Source organism: Suillus subaureus (assembly GCF_016647635.1).
Source record: "Suillus subaureus strain MN1 chromosome Unknown BJ212scaffold_427, whole genome shotgun sequence".
Classification (NCBI taxonomy): domain Eukaryota; kingdom Fungi; phylum Basidiomycota; class Agaricomycetes; order Boletales; family Suillaceae; genus Suillus; species Suillus subaureus.
In genome coordinates this window covers 3262-15859 of record NW_024538983.1, presented here as the reverse complement: position 1 = coordinate 15859, position 12598 = coordinate 3262, and the positions used below count along the sequence as shown (strand labels likewise).

At 46.9% G+C, this 12598-nt stretch overlaps 2 protein-coding genes across 2 annotated transcripts; both read right to left on the bottom strand.

Moving 5' to 3' along the window:
• On the bottom strand, positions 1 to 572 carry BJ212DRAFT_742308 (uncharacterized protein; the record flags this gene model as incomplete). Its single annotated transcript, XM_041343960.1, has 1 exon — positions 1 to 572. A coding segment is annotated over exon 1 (222 nt), but the record flags the coding sequence as incomplete, so codon positions are not given.
• Positions 573 to 10885: 10313 nt separating this feature from the next.
• On the bottom strand, positions 10886 to 11698 carry BJ212DRAFT_741966 (uncharacterized protein). Its single transcript, XM_041343959.1, has 3 exons — positions 11374 to 11698; positions 11216 to 11324; positions 10886 to 11093 (listed from the first exon to the last, which is right to left on the bottom strand). Exons 1-3 carry the CDS (start codon positions 11553 to 11555, stop codon positions 11058 to 11060), a joined length of 327 nt encoding a protein of 108 aa, XP_041185020.1. The 5' UTR covers positions 11556 to 11698; the 3' UTR covers positions 10886 to 11057.
• Between the last annotated feature and the right edge of the window lie 900 nt (positions 11699 to 12598).

The window sequence follows — 12598 nt, the reverse complement described above, 5'->3', positions numbered from 1 at the left end:
CTTTGCCTTTCTCTCTTCCTTGATTCGCCTCATAGATTCCTCGATAGTCTTCAAGTCTTCTCCGGCCCTCTTGGCCCGTTCCAATGACTTCTGCCGAAGGTATTTAAGCTCTGCCTGCAGCGTTTCAAGTTCATCTGTAGGGGGGACAGTCTCCGAAGGACTCTTGAAGAGGGGAGACCGCGTCTGAATAGGTAAAGGATAGTGAGGCAGTTTGGACGACATAGCAGCGCTTCCGACGAGTTCGGTAGCTACTAGGCACGTCGAGATTTGGCAACCAAAACCACAGGACAAAGCCAGTGACCGGTTACTGCAGTCTTGCGCGTAACCGATGCAGAGCAAAAGATACTCTGTGTGCCAGATTAGTGACGAGCAAGTAGGTGAGAACCAGACCTTGCTAAGGTTTAAACGCTGACACCTTCAATACCAAGCGTTTTGTCGTTGTTTACATAATCTCTTTTCCCACGTGATCCACAATCGTCACTTTCAGCAAAACCCTAAGTGACCACAGCTGCTCCACACAAGTTTTCCTTGTTCTTTTTCTGGATTGACTGGGACTCGCTAGAGCTCAGAAACCATGCAAGAGGATCCCAGAAATGAAACAGAGTCATTTCTGCAACGCGTCGATGGCAAGGACAGCGACAACATGGAATTAGACACCTTACAAGACATTCTGGTCACACCTCGGGCAAGCTACAGGACGGCCGAATACGACTTGCGGGACTTTGACGACGACGTAGAGCATATAAGCGATGGCAGTGCTGCTCTATTGGGCTCAGGTGGAAGAACCAGGGGGAACGAACGGATACTGTCTGGCACAGGAAAGGTCTGGTCACAAGTTGGCAGTATTGTTGTCGAAGTACGTGGATAGAACTTGCAGGGCAATAATTCCTCTGATTGCTTAAAAAGTGTGCACCCACGCTTCTTATGACTACCATAAGTCTCCTATTCACCGGGGAACTCCTTGACCGTGTGTCAGTGAGTATGGTGGTGACGTCTAAGGTCCCGATTTGATGTGTTTGTAGCGTTGCGGGCAATGCGCACCATCGATGAGCTGATAATGATCGTTCCTGTTGTCTTGAACCTCAAAGGCAACTTGGAGATGAATCTTTCTGCTAGAATGGGAACTGCGGCTAATATGGGCGAACTAGACGACAGGAGCGCACAACGCAAGATCGTGGGTGGTAATCTGGCACTATTGCAAGTGCAAGCTACTGTCGTTGCATTTGTCGCCGCTTGTGTCGCAATGCTTCTCGGTCTTTTGGTCCCGCGGTTATATTCGGGTCCTGTAGACCCTTTTCCACAGAACAGCACCTTATTGCTGACTGCTAGAGTGCCTCGGCCGCCACCGCCTCTAGGTGGGAAACCGAAGTCTGGTTTGATAGAGTATGTGCGGTTTTCATATCGAGCGCGTGGTAGTTAATCTCATGTCAGGTTCACCATGGTGGCTTCTTCAGCTATGATGTCCGCGTGTCTGTCAAGCATTGCCCTCGGCTCCTTCATGTGTTTCCTGGTTATCATGTGTCGACGGTATGGGCGTGACCCAGGAAAGTTATGCTGGGCTTGTATTTAACATGTACGCTAAATTTTTTCCACTTTCAGATAATATTACGCCCCCAATAGCATCGTGCCTTGGAGACTTGGTCACACTCAGCCTTCTTGGTGTCATTTCCTCCATACTGATCAACGTCGTCAATACTCCCATTCCTCTCATTTGTGTCGCACTCACTATTCTCTCCGCGACGTTATGCATATACCTGGTGAGGCGTAACAGCAGTGTCAAGGATCTGATCTACCAGGGCTGGGTTCCACTCTTTGGTGCAATGGTAATTTCTTGCGCTACTGGTATTGTGCTTGATATGTTCGCCTCTCGTTATAAAGGATTCCCTCTTCTTGCAATTGTCATTAGTGGTGAGAGTGGCAACTCTTACTGTCTATATTTTTATAACGCAGGAGAACAGGGCTTCCTGGCAGCGTTGGGTCTATATTTGTCTCCCGACTTTCGACTGCTCTTCATGCAGCATCTGCGAACGCGTCCCTGCACAAAAGCGACCCTTCCCCAAACTTGTTATGGTCACGTTGACTGTCATCACAATTCCCATAGAGATTTTGTTCCTCTGTACTCTACGCGCATTCGGGTGGCTAAAATTACCCATTATATTTGCAATATTATCAGTGTTATTCTTTTGTTGTGCAGTGAGTTTCATGTCCGCTCTGCCCTGATGTTTACTGAAGTTCACTACAGGTCTTCACCTCATTAGTTGTGGCTCGGTTGTTGACCAATTTCTTGTGGTCCAAGGGCCTTGACCCCGATACATACGCTCTACCCATCCACTCTGCCCTGATGGATCTGGTGGGACAATTATCCTTGTATTGTGCTTCGAGATCGTCTCGCTTCTGTGTATCAACTGGTAAATCCCATTATTGCGAATATTACACAAAGTTGTGATAAATACTTTGTGTTTGCTGTCGTGCAGCGGTCTTAGTAAGTAGTGGTAGCGAGAATAAAAGGAAATGTTTGCTTTATTGAAGCAAATCATTTTTAGGTGGAAGCCCTGATCAGTGATAGCGCCCCCAACATATGCAAGAGAGAGCCGAGGTGATGAGCTGCAATTCCCATGGCAGTAGTAGGAGTGAGAGGGACGCAAACAAGTGGAACTTGGATCTCAGATTGTAGGAGCTGCAGCGCGACGCTCCAAGTTGAGGAAAGCGGCATTAGAAAGAAGAGGTAGCAGCTTGAAGGTATCCACGTGGTAAAGGTGCGGGAAAGAGCAATGGAAGGGATAAGGTAAAAAAACCTATATGCCGGGTGGCCTACTACACATCAAGGTGAGTGATAGTTCCCCTATCAGGTTCCCGCCCAGATGGGAGAGAAACCCGACGAGAGTGTGCAACGGCAAAAAGCATCCTCAGGATTACTCCCGCGGCTCTGTAGATTTAAGCCAGTGAACACGCCCTTTGCACTACTTCAATCGTTGAAGCAACACAAAGACCGTACGCAAACGGGCGTGAGCGAGGTTCGTATATGTGCATGAAAGAGTGAAAGGGATGAAGGAAATTAGAGTCCATATATATATAACTAGAAAGTCGACGGCACCAATGCATGGGAATGGCAGGCGGGTTGTCCCAGCGGAGTTCGAAACCCAATAAGGCTCTCACTTCTCCCTATTATTGTCGCATGTGAGTGAGCCCTTTTTGCCTCTCGCCATTATTTGTGACAAGCACCACACAATTCCTCACGGGGTGATTTTTTTTGATCGGATCAACTGTTGCGGAGGTGATATGGTCTCCCCGAGCCAGACCTTTCGAAGGGAAACAATCGTTCCGTCTAATAAAGTGGCGACAGAGATTGTGGGTACGTATAGTTAAAGTGTACGTATTGTCTACGACTAGCACTTGCAGAACACACAGATGGACGCTTGTGAAATTTCTGTGATGGCGTATATTGATCAACGTTTCGCTTCATGCTTCACAGATTGATCCTTCGCGCTTGGGTAGCGGGTCAAGCTATCCCTGATGAGATTTTGTTTCAGGACTATATGCTGGAGTGTTGGTCTATTGTACCTTTGGGTATATATTGATTACTGATTGCAGTGACGTTCGACGTACCGTGACAGCGGTGATGGCCTTGAAAGAAAGGACAACTTTATTCGTTCTCCTCAATGTCTAACTACGAGAAATTAGACGGAGGTTACGTGCGTCATCCCAGTCTCTTTTACTTATGCTCAAATGCGTCATGTGGTTGTAGCTACTCATCATAGACTTCGGTTTCCTCAATCCCAGCCGTGTTATCAATGGCGAAAATAAGCACTTCTAGCTATCTGATGTACCAGGTACCCTTCACCTTCTTTCCTACCTTTGCATTTCCTGTCGCTTTCTTCTTTGTCTCATAGATTCCTTGATGGTCTTCTAGTCTTCTCCGGTATTCTCAGTCTGCCCTAGTGACTTCTGTTGAAGCAGTCTAAGCAAGCCCCCAGCACTTCAAGTTCATTTGTCAGGGGGATGGTCTCCGAGGTATTCTTGACGAGGAGAAACCGCGTCAGCGAAGGTGCAGTGTAGGGCACAGTATGGAAGACATGGCAGCACTGACGACGAGATAGGTGGCTACTTAGCATGTCAGGATTTGACAACCAAAAATACAGGGCAAAACCAATAACCAGCAACCATAGTCTTGCGTCTAACCTAGGGATGATCAAACAGGTGAGAACCAGACCATACTAAAATCTAATCGCTGACACCATCAATACTTATTATACGTCTTGTCGTCGCTTACGGAAGGTATTTTCCCACATCGCCCCTGGCATACATGTCCTGACGTTCTCCTAGGTTGACACCCAAATTAGACGTTCGGTGTGAACCCCGTAACCCGTGTATCACCCAGTTTGGTCGATGTCCACGCTGCATTCCGTAGGAAGATCTAACACACTCAACTTTCCCTCGACCGCCTGGTTTCGTTGATCACATTCTGGTTGGACTGGGACTCGCTAGAGCTCAGAACAAACCATGCAAGAGCCCTCTAGAAATGAAATAGAATCGCCTCTGCAACATGTCAGCGACGACATCGGATTAGACACCCTGCAGGGAGTTCTGGTCACACCCTGGACGGGCTACAGGACGGCCACATACGATTCGCAGGACATTGACGATGATGTGGAGCTTAGAAGTGATGGTAGTGTTGCTCTATTGGGCTCAGGTGGAAGAACCAGGGGACCCGAACGGATACCTTCTGGAAGTGTCTGGTCACAAGTTGGCAGCATTGTTGTCGAAGTACGTGGATAGAACTTGCAGAGCAGAAATCCCTCTGATTGCTTAAAAAGTGTGCACCCACGCTTCTTATGACTACCATAAGCCTCCTATTCACCGGGGAACTCCTTGACCGTGTGTCAGTGAGTACGGTGGTAACATCTGAGGTCTCGTTTTGATGTGTTTGTAGCGTTGGCGGGCAATGCGCACCATCGATGAGCTGATAATGATCGTTCCTGTTGTCTTGAACCTCAAAGGCAACTTAGAAATGAATCTTTCTGCTAGAATGGGAACTGCGGCTAACATGGGCGAACTAGACGACAGGAGCGCACAACGCAAGATTGTGGGTGGTAATCTGGCGCTATTGCAAGTGCAAGCTACTGTCGTCGCATTTGTTGCAGCTTGTGTCGCAATGCTTCTCGGTCTTTTGGTCTCAGAGCTACAGTCGGGTCCTGTAGACCCTTTTCCACAGAGTAGCACTTTATCGCTCACTGCTAGGGTACCCAGACCGTCGTTGTCTCCAGGTGACAACCAGAAATCGGGTTTAGTCAGGTATGTGTGGTTTTCGCATCTAGTGCGTGATGGTTAATTCAATGCCAGATTCACCATGGTAGCCTCTTCAGCTATGACGTCCACATGCTTGTCGAGCATTATCCTCGGTGTCTTCATGTCTTTCCTAGTCATCGTCTGTCGACGGTATGGCCGTGACCCAGGCAAGCGATACCGGACTTGTATTCAACATTTATTCTAAACATTAACAGATAATATTGCGCCACCGATAGCATCGGGCCTTGGGGACCTACTCACACTCAGCCTTCTTGGCGGCATTTCCTCTATCCTCATTAATGTCGTTAATACTCCCATTCCTCTCGTTTGTTGCATACTCACTATTCTCTCCGCCACGATATGTGTTCTCCTGGTGAGGCGTAACAAAAGTGTCAAGGATTTACTCTATCAGGGCTGGATTCCACTTTTTGGCGCAATGACGATTTCTTGCGCTAGTGGCATTGTGCTTGATATGTTCGTCTCCCGCTATGAAGGGTTCCCTCTTCTCGCTATCGTTATCAGTGGTGAGTTGGGCGAATCTTACTGTCTATATTTTTATAACGCAGGACAACAGGACTCCCTGGCAGCGTTGGGTCTATATTTGTCTCCCGACTCTCAACTGCTCTTCACACAGCGTCTGCGAACACGTACCTGCACAAAAGCGAACCTTCCCCCAAACTTGTCATGGTTACGTTCATTCTCATCACGGTCCCGATAGTGATTTTATTTCTCTGTATCCTACGCGTATCTGGATGGTTAAAATTCTCTATAATATTTGCCATATTATCAGTGTTATTTTTTTGTTGTGCAGTGAGTTTCATGTCCGTCCTGTTCTAATGTTTGTTGAAGTTCGCGACAGGTCTTCACCTCACTAGTTTTAGCTCGGTCATTGACCGATTTATTGTGGTCCAGAGGTTTTGACCCCGATATATACGCACTACCTATTCATTCCGCTCTGGTGGATCTAGTAGGGCAAGTACTACTGGTATTGTGCTTCGAGATTGTCTCGTATTTAGGCACGAACTCGTAAAACCACATAGCACAAAGCCTCCAAACCCGACTGATATCATTCAAATAATGTCGCATCCGTCCACTCGGAACCCTTCGTACTCAGGAATGCAAGCTCTATATCCTCGTGGTGTGTTCTGAGCACCATGTCACCGTCAAATAACATCATCGGATGTACGAAAGACAGACCTCGATGTGTCTCTCACAAGTTGCAGGGAAGTCTTAACTTGTGAAGCCGTCCTCCAAGTGGGCTGCTTGTCGTGTGCAGAGTTATACATGTTGATGAGGAGATGGTTCGCCGATATAGGTGGGACGACTGTAATCGTGATCGCACCAAGTTGATAATACACAGAAGGACCGAATTTGCCTAGCAGTGTGCTGAAGAGATATATTAAAAAGTTGCTAGAAATAGCGAAGCAGTGCTTCGATCAGAACCGGCCCGCTGCATTGCTTGTAGTATGTGCTCTCACCAGAGAAAATAAAGGACCGAGTCTCGCGCAAAGGTACGCATAAGACGTGCACCGGACCAGGTCTTGTCTGGTACTCGGAGGTAGTGCTGAAGAGATTTGTAGCCTGCCAACACGACAAGAACAAAGTCTAAGCCCATCATGGGTACCCTGAAGAGAATGAGGTGAGGGTCACGGCAATATTCCATGAACGTAAGTACCAAAAGAGATACAGCCAATCCACTGATCCAAGTAAACAGCATGCGCCAAAGATCTGGGCTTCATGGTCTAAACTTTGGTCAGCGTACATACTCAAGAATATTAACGAAGCTGACCCTTCTCATACAAGTATACAACCACTGCCATCATCATCATAAAGCTGAAGATCGTGAAGAACAGCATCGACACAGGGACGACGATTATTTTGTCTGAATATCATTCAAGTACAAACCGGAATTAAATATTTGCATTACCACGTACCATATCCGTACAGTGCATATATTCGATGTTGGAGAATTACTTGGGGCTTCGATGGGAACATCATATTTTAGACGGCTCGGAAACCTTACTTTGAATATTCGCTACCAGCAATAATGCTGAGGCGTGTCAGAGTTGAGTAGACTGTTGCCCGTGGATGAGCATTCTACATACCGATGACGGCAAAGAACGCATTTACAGAACCTGATCTTCGATGAGGGCAAGATAGGGGCTGAGAGTTTTTGAGCTTACATCTGTTCTGAATGAGCATTACCAACAAAAAAAGATGAGACGACGCACATAGCCTCGGTTGGTGTGACGTCGAACGTCACTACATTGCATCTCGGTAATGAGCATCGATACACGGGTACACCAAACTTCGGTGCACAACTCACAGAACGTCATTAGGATAGCTGTTCCAAACGCAAAGTATCGGTTCTGGGGGGCATCAGGTAAAAGCGCACGACGTATAGACTCATTCTCACCACGAAAAACAGAACTTTTGCAAATGTCCATCTGGTGTTCTGCGAGAAGTCTTGGTCATCTTGCTGGCCAACATACTATACTTGAGCAAACACACCCATAATCTAACCTGTCACCATTGAACTTCTACGACAGTTTAAAAATCGATGAATAAAATTACCTCGTGAGGAAAAGTCAGGACTAATGATCCTGTCAATGATCCCGAATAACAACACAAAGAGGCTCGCTCACTAAGGTCCCACGTAAAGAGCGTCAAAGCAGCAACTGCATATCATTTGAATGATACTTAGGTGAACATATTAGTTTCAAGGATTCAGACGGACTTACTGCTGATGGATTTGATTTTCGGGGCTGTCAGGAGGTATAGGTCCAAAGCTTGAATTTCCTCTGGAGTGATAATGGTCGACATGGGCGGGTGTGATACGGAAGGGTATAGTCAACCTATCGCTGGAGGAAGGAGCGGACGGGACTCGGGGGGCTAAAAGCAGTTATTAAATAGCAGTTTTCTAAATGAACTTGAAAGTGGCGATGCAGCCGAAGTTCGAGATTGACCTCTCCATGCTAGATCCGCGCCATATGATCATTCATTCGTCACAGATAAGTGGTCAACGGCCTAGTATATATATTATCCAGGCAATCGATTGTCAGAATGAATGTCTCTCAACTCACTTGCAATGGTAAGCTTGCACGAACCCGCGCTAGGCGAACTCGGAGGGTGACTAGTCATTGGCGCTGCAACATTTACCTCTCTCGGGCTGCACAGGCAGCAAATGCGGCTCGAAATATTCTTAGTTACATCATCGGTAACTTTGCCCTATCACTTCTAAATATCAATCTTACATGATTTATGTAAATCAATATGATTGATCATTGAAATCTTTGGACGATGGGGAACAGTCCGTACTAGAAATCGCTAATTAGCTTGTTTTACTCAGGCAGAACTGACGCATGGCATGAACCCATATCTACAAACTTCGATAATTCCCGGTCCAAAGTTGCCTACTAACACCGGTGGACATGTGAATAGAATCGGAAGCAACTCATCTTGAATATGAATGGGCGCTAAGGCACCAAAACAAGCCCCACAATAGATGATGCTGACAAGCGTCAAACAAGGGGATAAGGGAACAGCCAGAATAGTACTAGTAACTAGAGGATGCAATGCATTTATGTAATTAGAAAGTATGCAAGACTGTGAACACAGCAACTTTGATTGCGCATGGAGGTCCTCGCAGCTTTGATTTGGGCCCTAGTACTGCACAATTCATGAGCTAGGCCGTCAAAAAAGTTGTGCCACCAAGTTGAAACTATGTTCAAAGTTCAAGATCAGTGGAGAAAAACTAGCGCTTCTGCACATTGACCGGATTCTTCAGTGTTCGTAAGTAGAACGTCTGATTGATTTGACATCGTGACTCAGCCAAGCACACTCGAAGATCTACTCAAGACAAGCATTTCGATCATAGAATCAGCTATGTAAGCTTGGCAGTACTGATGTCATTGAACGACTGCACCTCAAGTGAACCCTCCATATTTTTTCGGATTTATTTCTCTTTGAGATCGGAGACCCTATATAGAACATAGCCCTATACATGGGAGGCTCACTCCCGTTCATCTATCGTAGTACCCTCCATACTTGTGGATGTGAGCTCTATGTCCTTGTGGTGCACTTGACCATCATGCCAATACATCGGTGAAGGATGGATGCGAAGGACAGACTTCGTCGTATCTCTATCTTGCTCGGTATGTGCCAAGTCATATATGTTGATGAGGAGACGGTTCGCTGATATAGGTGGGACAATTGTGACCATGATCATGCTCAGCTGGTAATACTCAGCAGGGCCAGATTTTCCCAGCAAGGTGCTGAGTAGGTATATCGAAAAGTTACTGGAAATAGCAAAGCAGTATTTGGATCAGAATCGATCCACTGCGTTGCATATGCTCTCACCAGAGGAAATAAAGCATCGAGTCTCGCGCGAAGACATGCATAAGACGTGCACCAGACCAAGTCTTGTCCGGTACCTGGAAATAATGCTGAAGAGATTTGTAGCCTGCTAACAGGACAAGAACAAGGTCTAAGCCCATCATTGGTACCCTATTGGAGAATGAGGAGTAGGTCGCAAAGACAGTCCATGGAGTAAGTACCAGAAAAGATACAGCCAATCCACAGACCCAACTATGGCACATGCACCAGAGATCTGAGCTTTGTAGTCTAAACTTTGGTCAGTGTACATACTTGGTGATATGAACGAAGCTCACTGTTCTCATACTGGTGTATGAACACTGCCATCACCATCATGCCGCTTAAGACCGCGACGAACAATACCGCCACAGGGAGGACAATCCTCTTATCTGAATATCATCCAGGTATCAACCAGAAAGATTTGCATCGCCACGCACCATAGGCGTACAGTGCGTATAATCGAAGTTGGAGAATCACTGAGACTTTGATGAGTACGTGGTACGTCAGATGGCTCAGAGAGCTTACTTTCGATGTTGGCCACTAGTAACAAAGCTGGGAATTGTCAGACTAAAGCCGATCGAATTTGACCGAGTATGCTACATACCAATGACAGCAAAGAAAGTATTTGCAGAACCTAATATTTCCATGAGAGGGCTTAAGGGATGAAAGTGTCTGAGCTCACATCTGTTCCGAATTAGAATCAGTAACAGTGATCGGTGAGATAACGCACATAGCCCATGTGGGTTTAAGATCGAACGTCACTGGATTACATCTCAGCAATGAGCGCCGAGTGTCGATATACGGGTATTACAGCAAAATTCGGTGCGCAACTCACAAGATGTTATTAGGATAGCTGTCCCAAGTGCAAAGTATCGATTCTGAAAAGCATGAGGTAAAACGCCCAACCGATATGCAGACCTTATCTTACCACGAAAAATAGAACTTTTGCAAGCGTCCATTTGGCATTCTACAAGTGGTTCCCGTCACTGGATAGTCAAAAGTCCGTCTAACTGGACGCACCCATAGTCTAAGCTGTCACTGCTGAGCTTCCGCGATAATTCAGGTGCGGTTGAACAACTTACCTCGTGAGGAAAAGTCAGGACTAGTGTCTCTGTCAACGATCCAGAATAAAGTCACAAAGAGGGCTCACTCACTCAGGTCCCAGGTAAAGAGCGTTAAAGCGGCAACTGCATGATATCAGGTAAGCGTATCAGTCTCGGAAAACAGAAGGGCCCACTGTTGATGTATCTGATTGCTGGGGAGTTCAGGAAGTCTAGGTCCAAAGCCTGAATTTCCTCTGGAGTGACTGTGGTCGACATGGGTAGGTGTAAGTAGTACGGACGTAATCCCTGCCTGTCGCTAAAAGAGTGGGTGAACCAACCCAGTATTAAATATCGTCACTGTGATACATTCGGCCAATTGCTCCGATGGCCCTGCATTGTGGATATCAACCTCGTCGCTTTGTGTTCCATATTCTTTCGCAGATACGTGGGCACAGACCTATACATAGCCTGTCAGAATCGGGGTATCTCCTGCGAATCGAATTTCAATTAACCTTGCACAAGCTCGCAATGTCCTTGTCATCAGGCGAAGGAGATAGGTTCATTAGTAACATTTGCGGAGCTACACAGGCAACAGAAAACGCAACTCGAATGCTGATCGCTCTGGCTTCCAAATTATATGTATACAATTTATGCAATGGAGTCAGCTGACCGTGAGGAAGTATCGCCTCCAAACTTTGCTGCGTTTGAATCTCTCCTGAACATTATCACACCGAACAGAAATGCGGTGGCCCAGGGTACGCTGATGTTCGTCGTTATCTGATTAATATTCTCAAGATGGCGGGCCAGTGTCCTGTGTCTGGGCCTACACTTACCATTTAGGTTCAACGTCATGCTTCGAGGCTCGCTTACCTGGGGCACATAACCATGTGACAATCTCACGGAGTCCAGTGCGTGCCAACATTCATCCCCCACTCTACAAAGTAGCGAGGGTTTCTGTCAGAAACAAACGTCTAGCCTGAGGCACCTGTATTTTCATGTGCGCGTGAAAATATTTCTTTCTTCCGAGATGGCCCGAAGCACTCGGGCCATCGTGGTCGCGTGATATTGACTGGGTGAAGTCTCTAATATTTATCTCATCGATTTTCTTCGAAAAAGCCGTTTTTCGTTAAACGTTGAAATGTTAATTCCCCGTGCACTATTGACTTGCGCCCCTCCATTTCCATCCCATCACTTCGCTGTTGCATCCGCGTGCTCGTGTTGTCCTCGATTGTCTCTTTGTCATTCTTCTTTCATCTTCTGCGGCCTTGCATACTATGGCCCCCTTTTCATCATATCTCAGATTCCTTGTCCTGCCAAGCTTCTGCCACGTGCCCGTCAGGTTTTGCACTTGAAATGCTGCCTGTCTTGGATCTTTCTTGCCTTCGTCTTGCGGTTGAAGCCCCCGCCCTGGTAAGCTCGTCCTCTGTCATCCTGCCCTTTTCGGTTGCACAATCTCCATCCTTCCTCAAGTGCTGTTCACGCGTCGTTGTGATGTCGCGGTTTATGTACACGATTTCATGCGCACGCACTCATGTCCGCATCGGCGGGTGATTCCCCTGGTAGAGGGTAACCCAGTTCAGCCGCAGGTGCAGGTGGGATGCGTAGAGAGAGCTAGAATCTTGGAGCTGACATAGGGGCAGAACACCGAGCTGCCGGATCCCCTCCGTTGCTATGCGGCCCCTATTACCCAGTACCATCATCCGCGCCAGCTCCCAGGCTTTCATCCTCTTAATTGATCTTAGCATGTTCCTTTCGCAACGGTTGACATTGAGTTTGATACATTGTACAAGTCTCGTGGCGAGGAAACAAGATTGCTGTACGTAGTTGCCAAATGATATGAAATAGTTGTGTACCTTAATGACCATCGGTATATGGGGGAGATGTGCAACAAAGAA

Coding starts and splice junctions, on each gene's coding strand:
- BJ212DRAFT_741966 (XM_041343959.1), bottom strand. CDS start 11,555: ATGACGTTGAACCTAAATGGTAAGTGTAGGCCCAGACACAGGACACTG. Junction 11,325..11,373: donor GGAGGCGATACTTCCTCACG/GTCAGCTGACTC, acceptor TTTGGAAGCCAG/AGCGATCAGCATTCGAGTTG. Junction 11,094..11,215: donor ACATTGCGAGCTTGTGCAAG/GTTAATTGAAAT, acceptor TCCACAATGCAG/GGCCATCGGAGCAATTGGCC.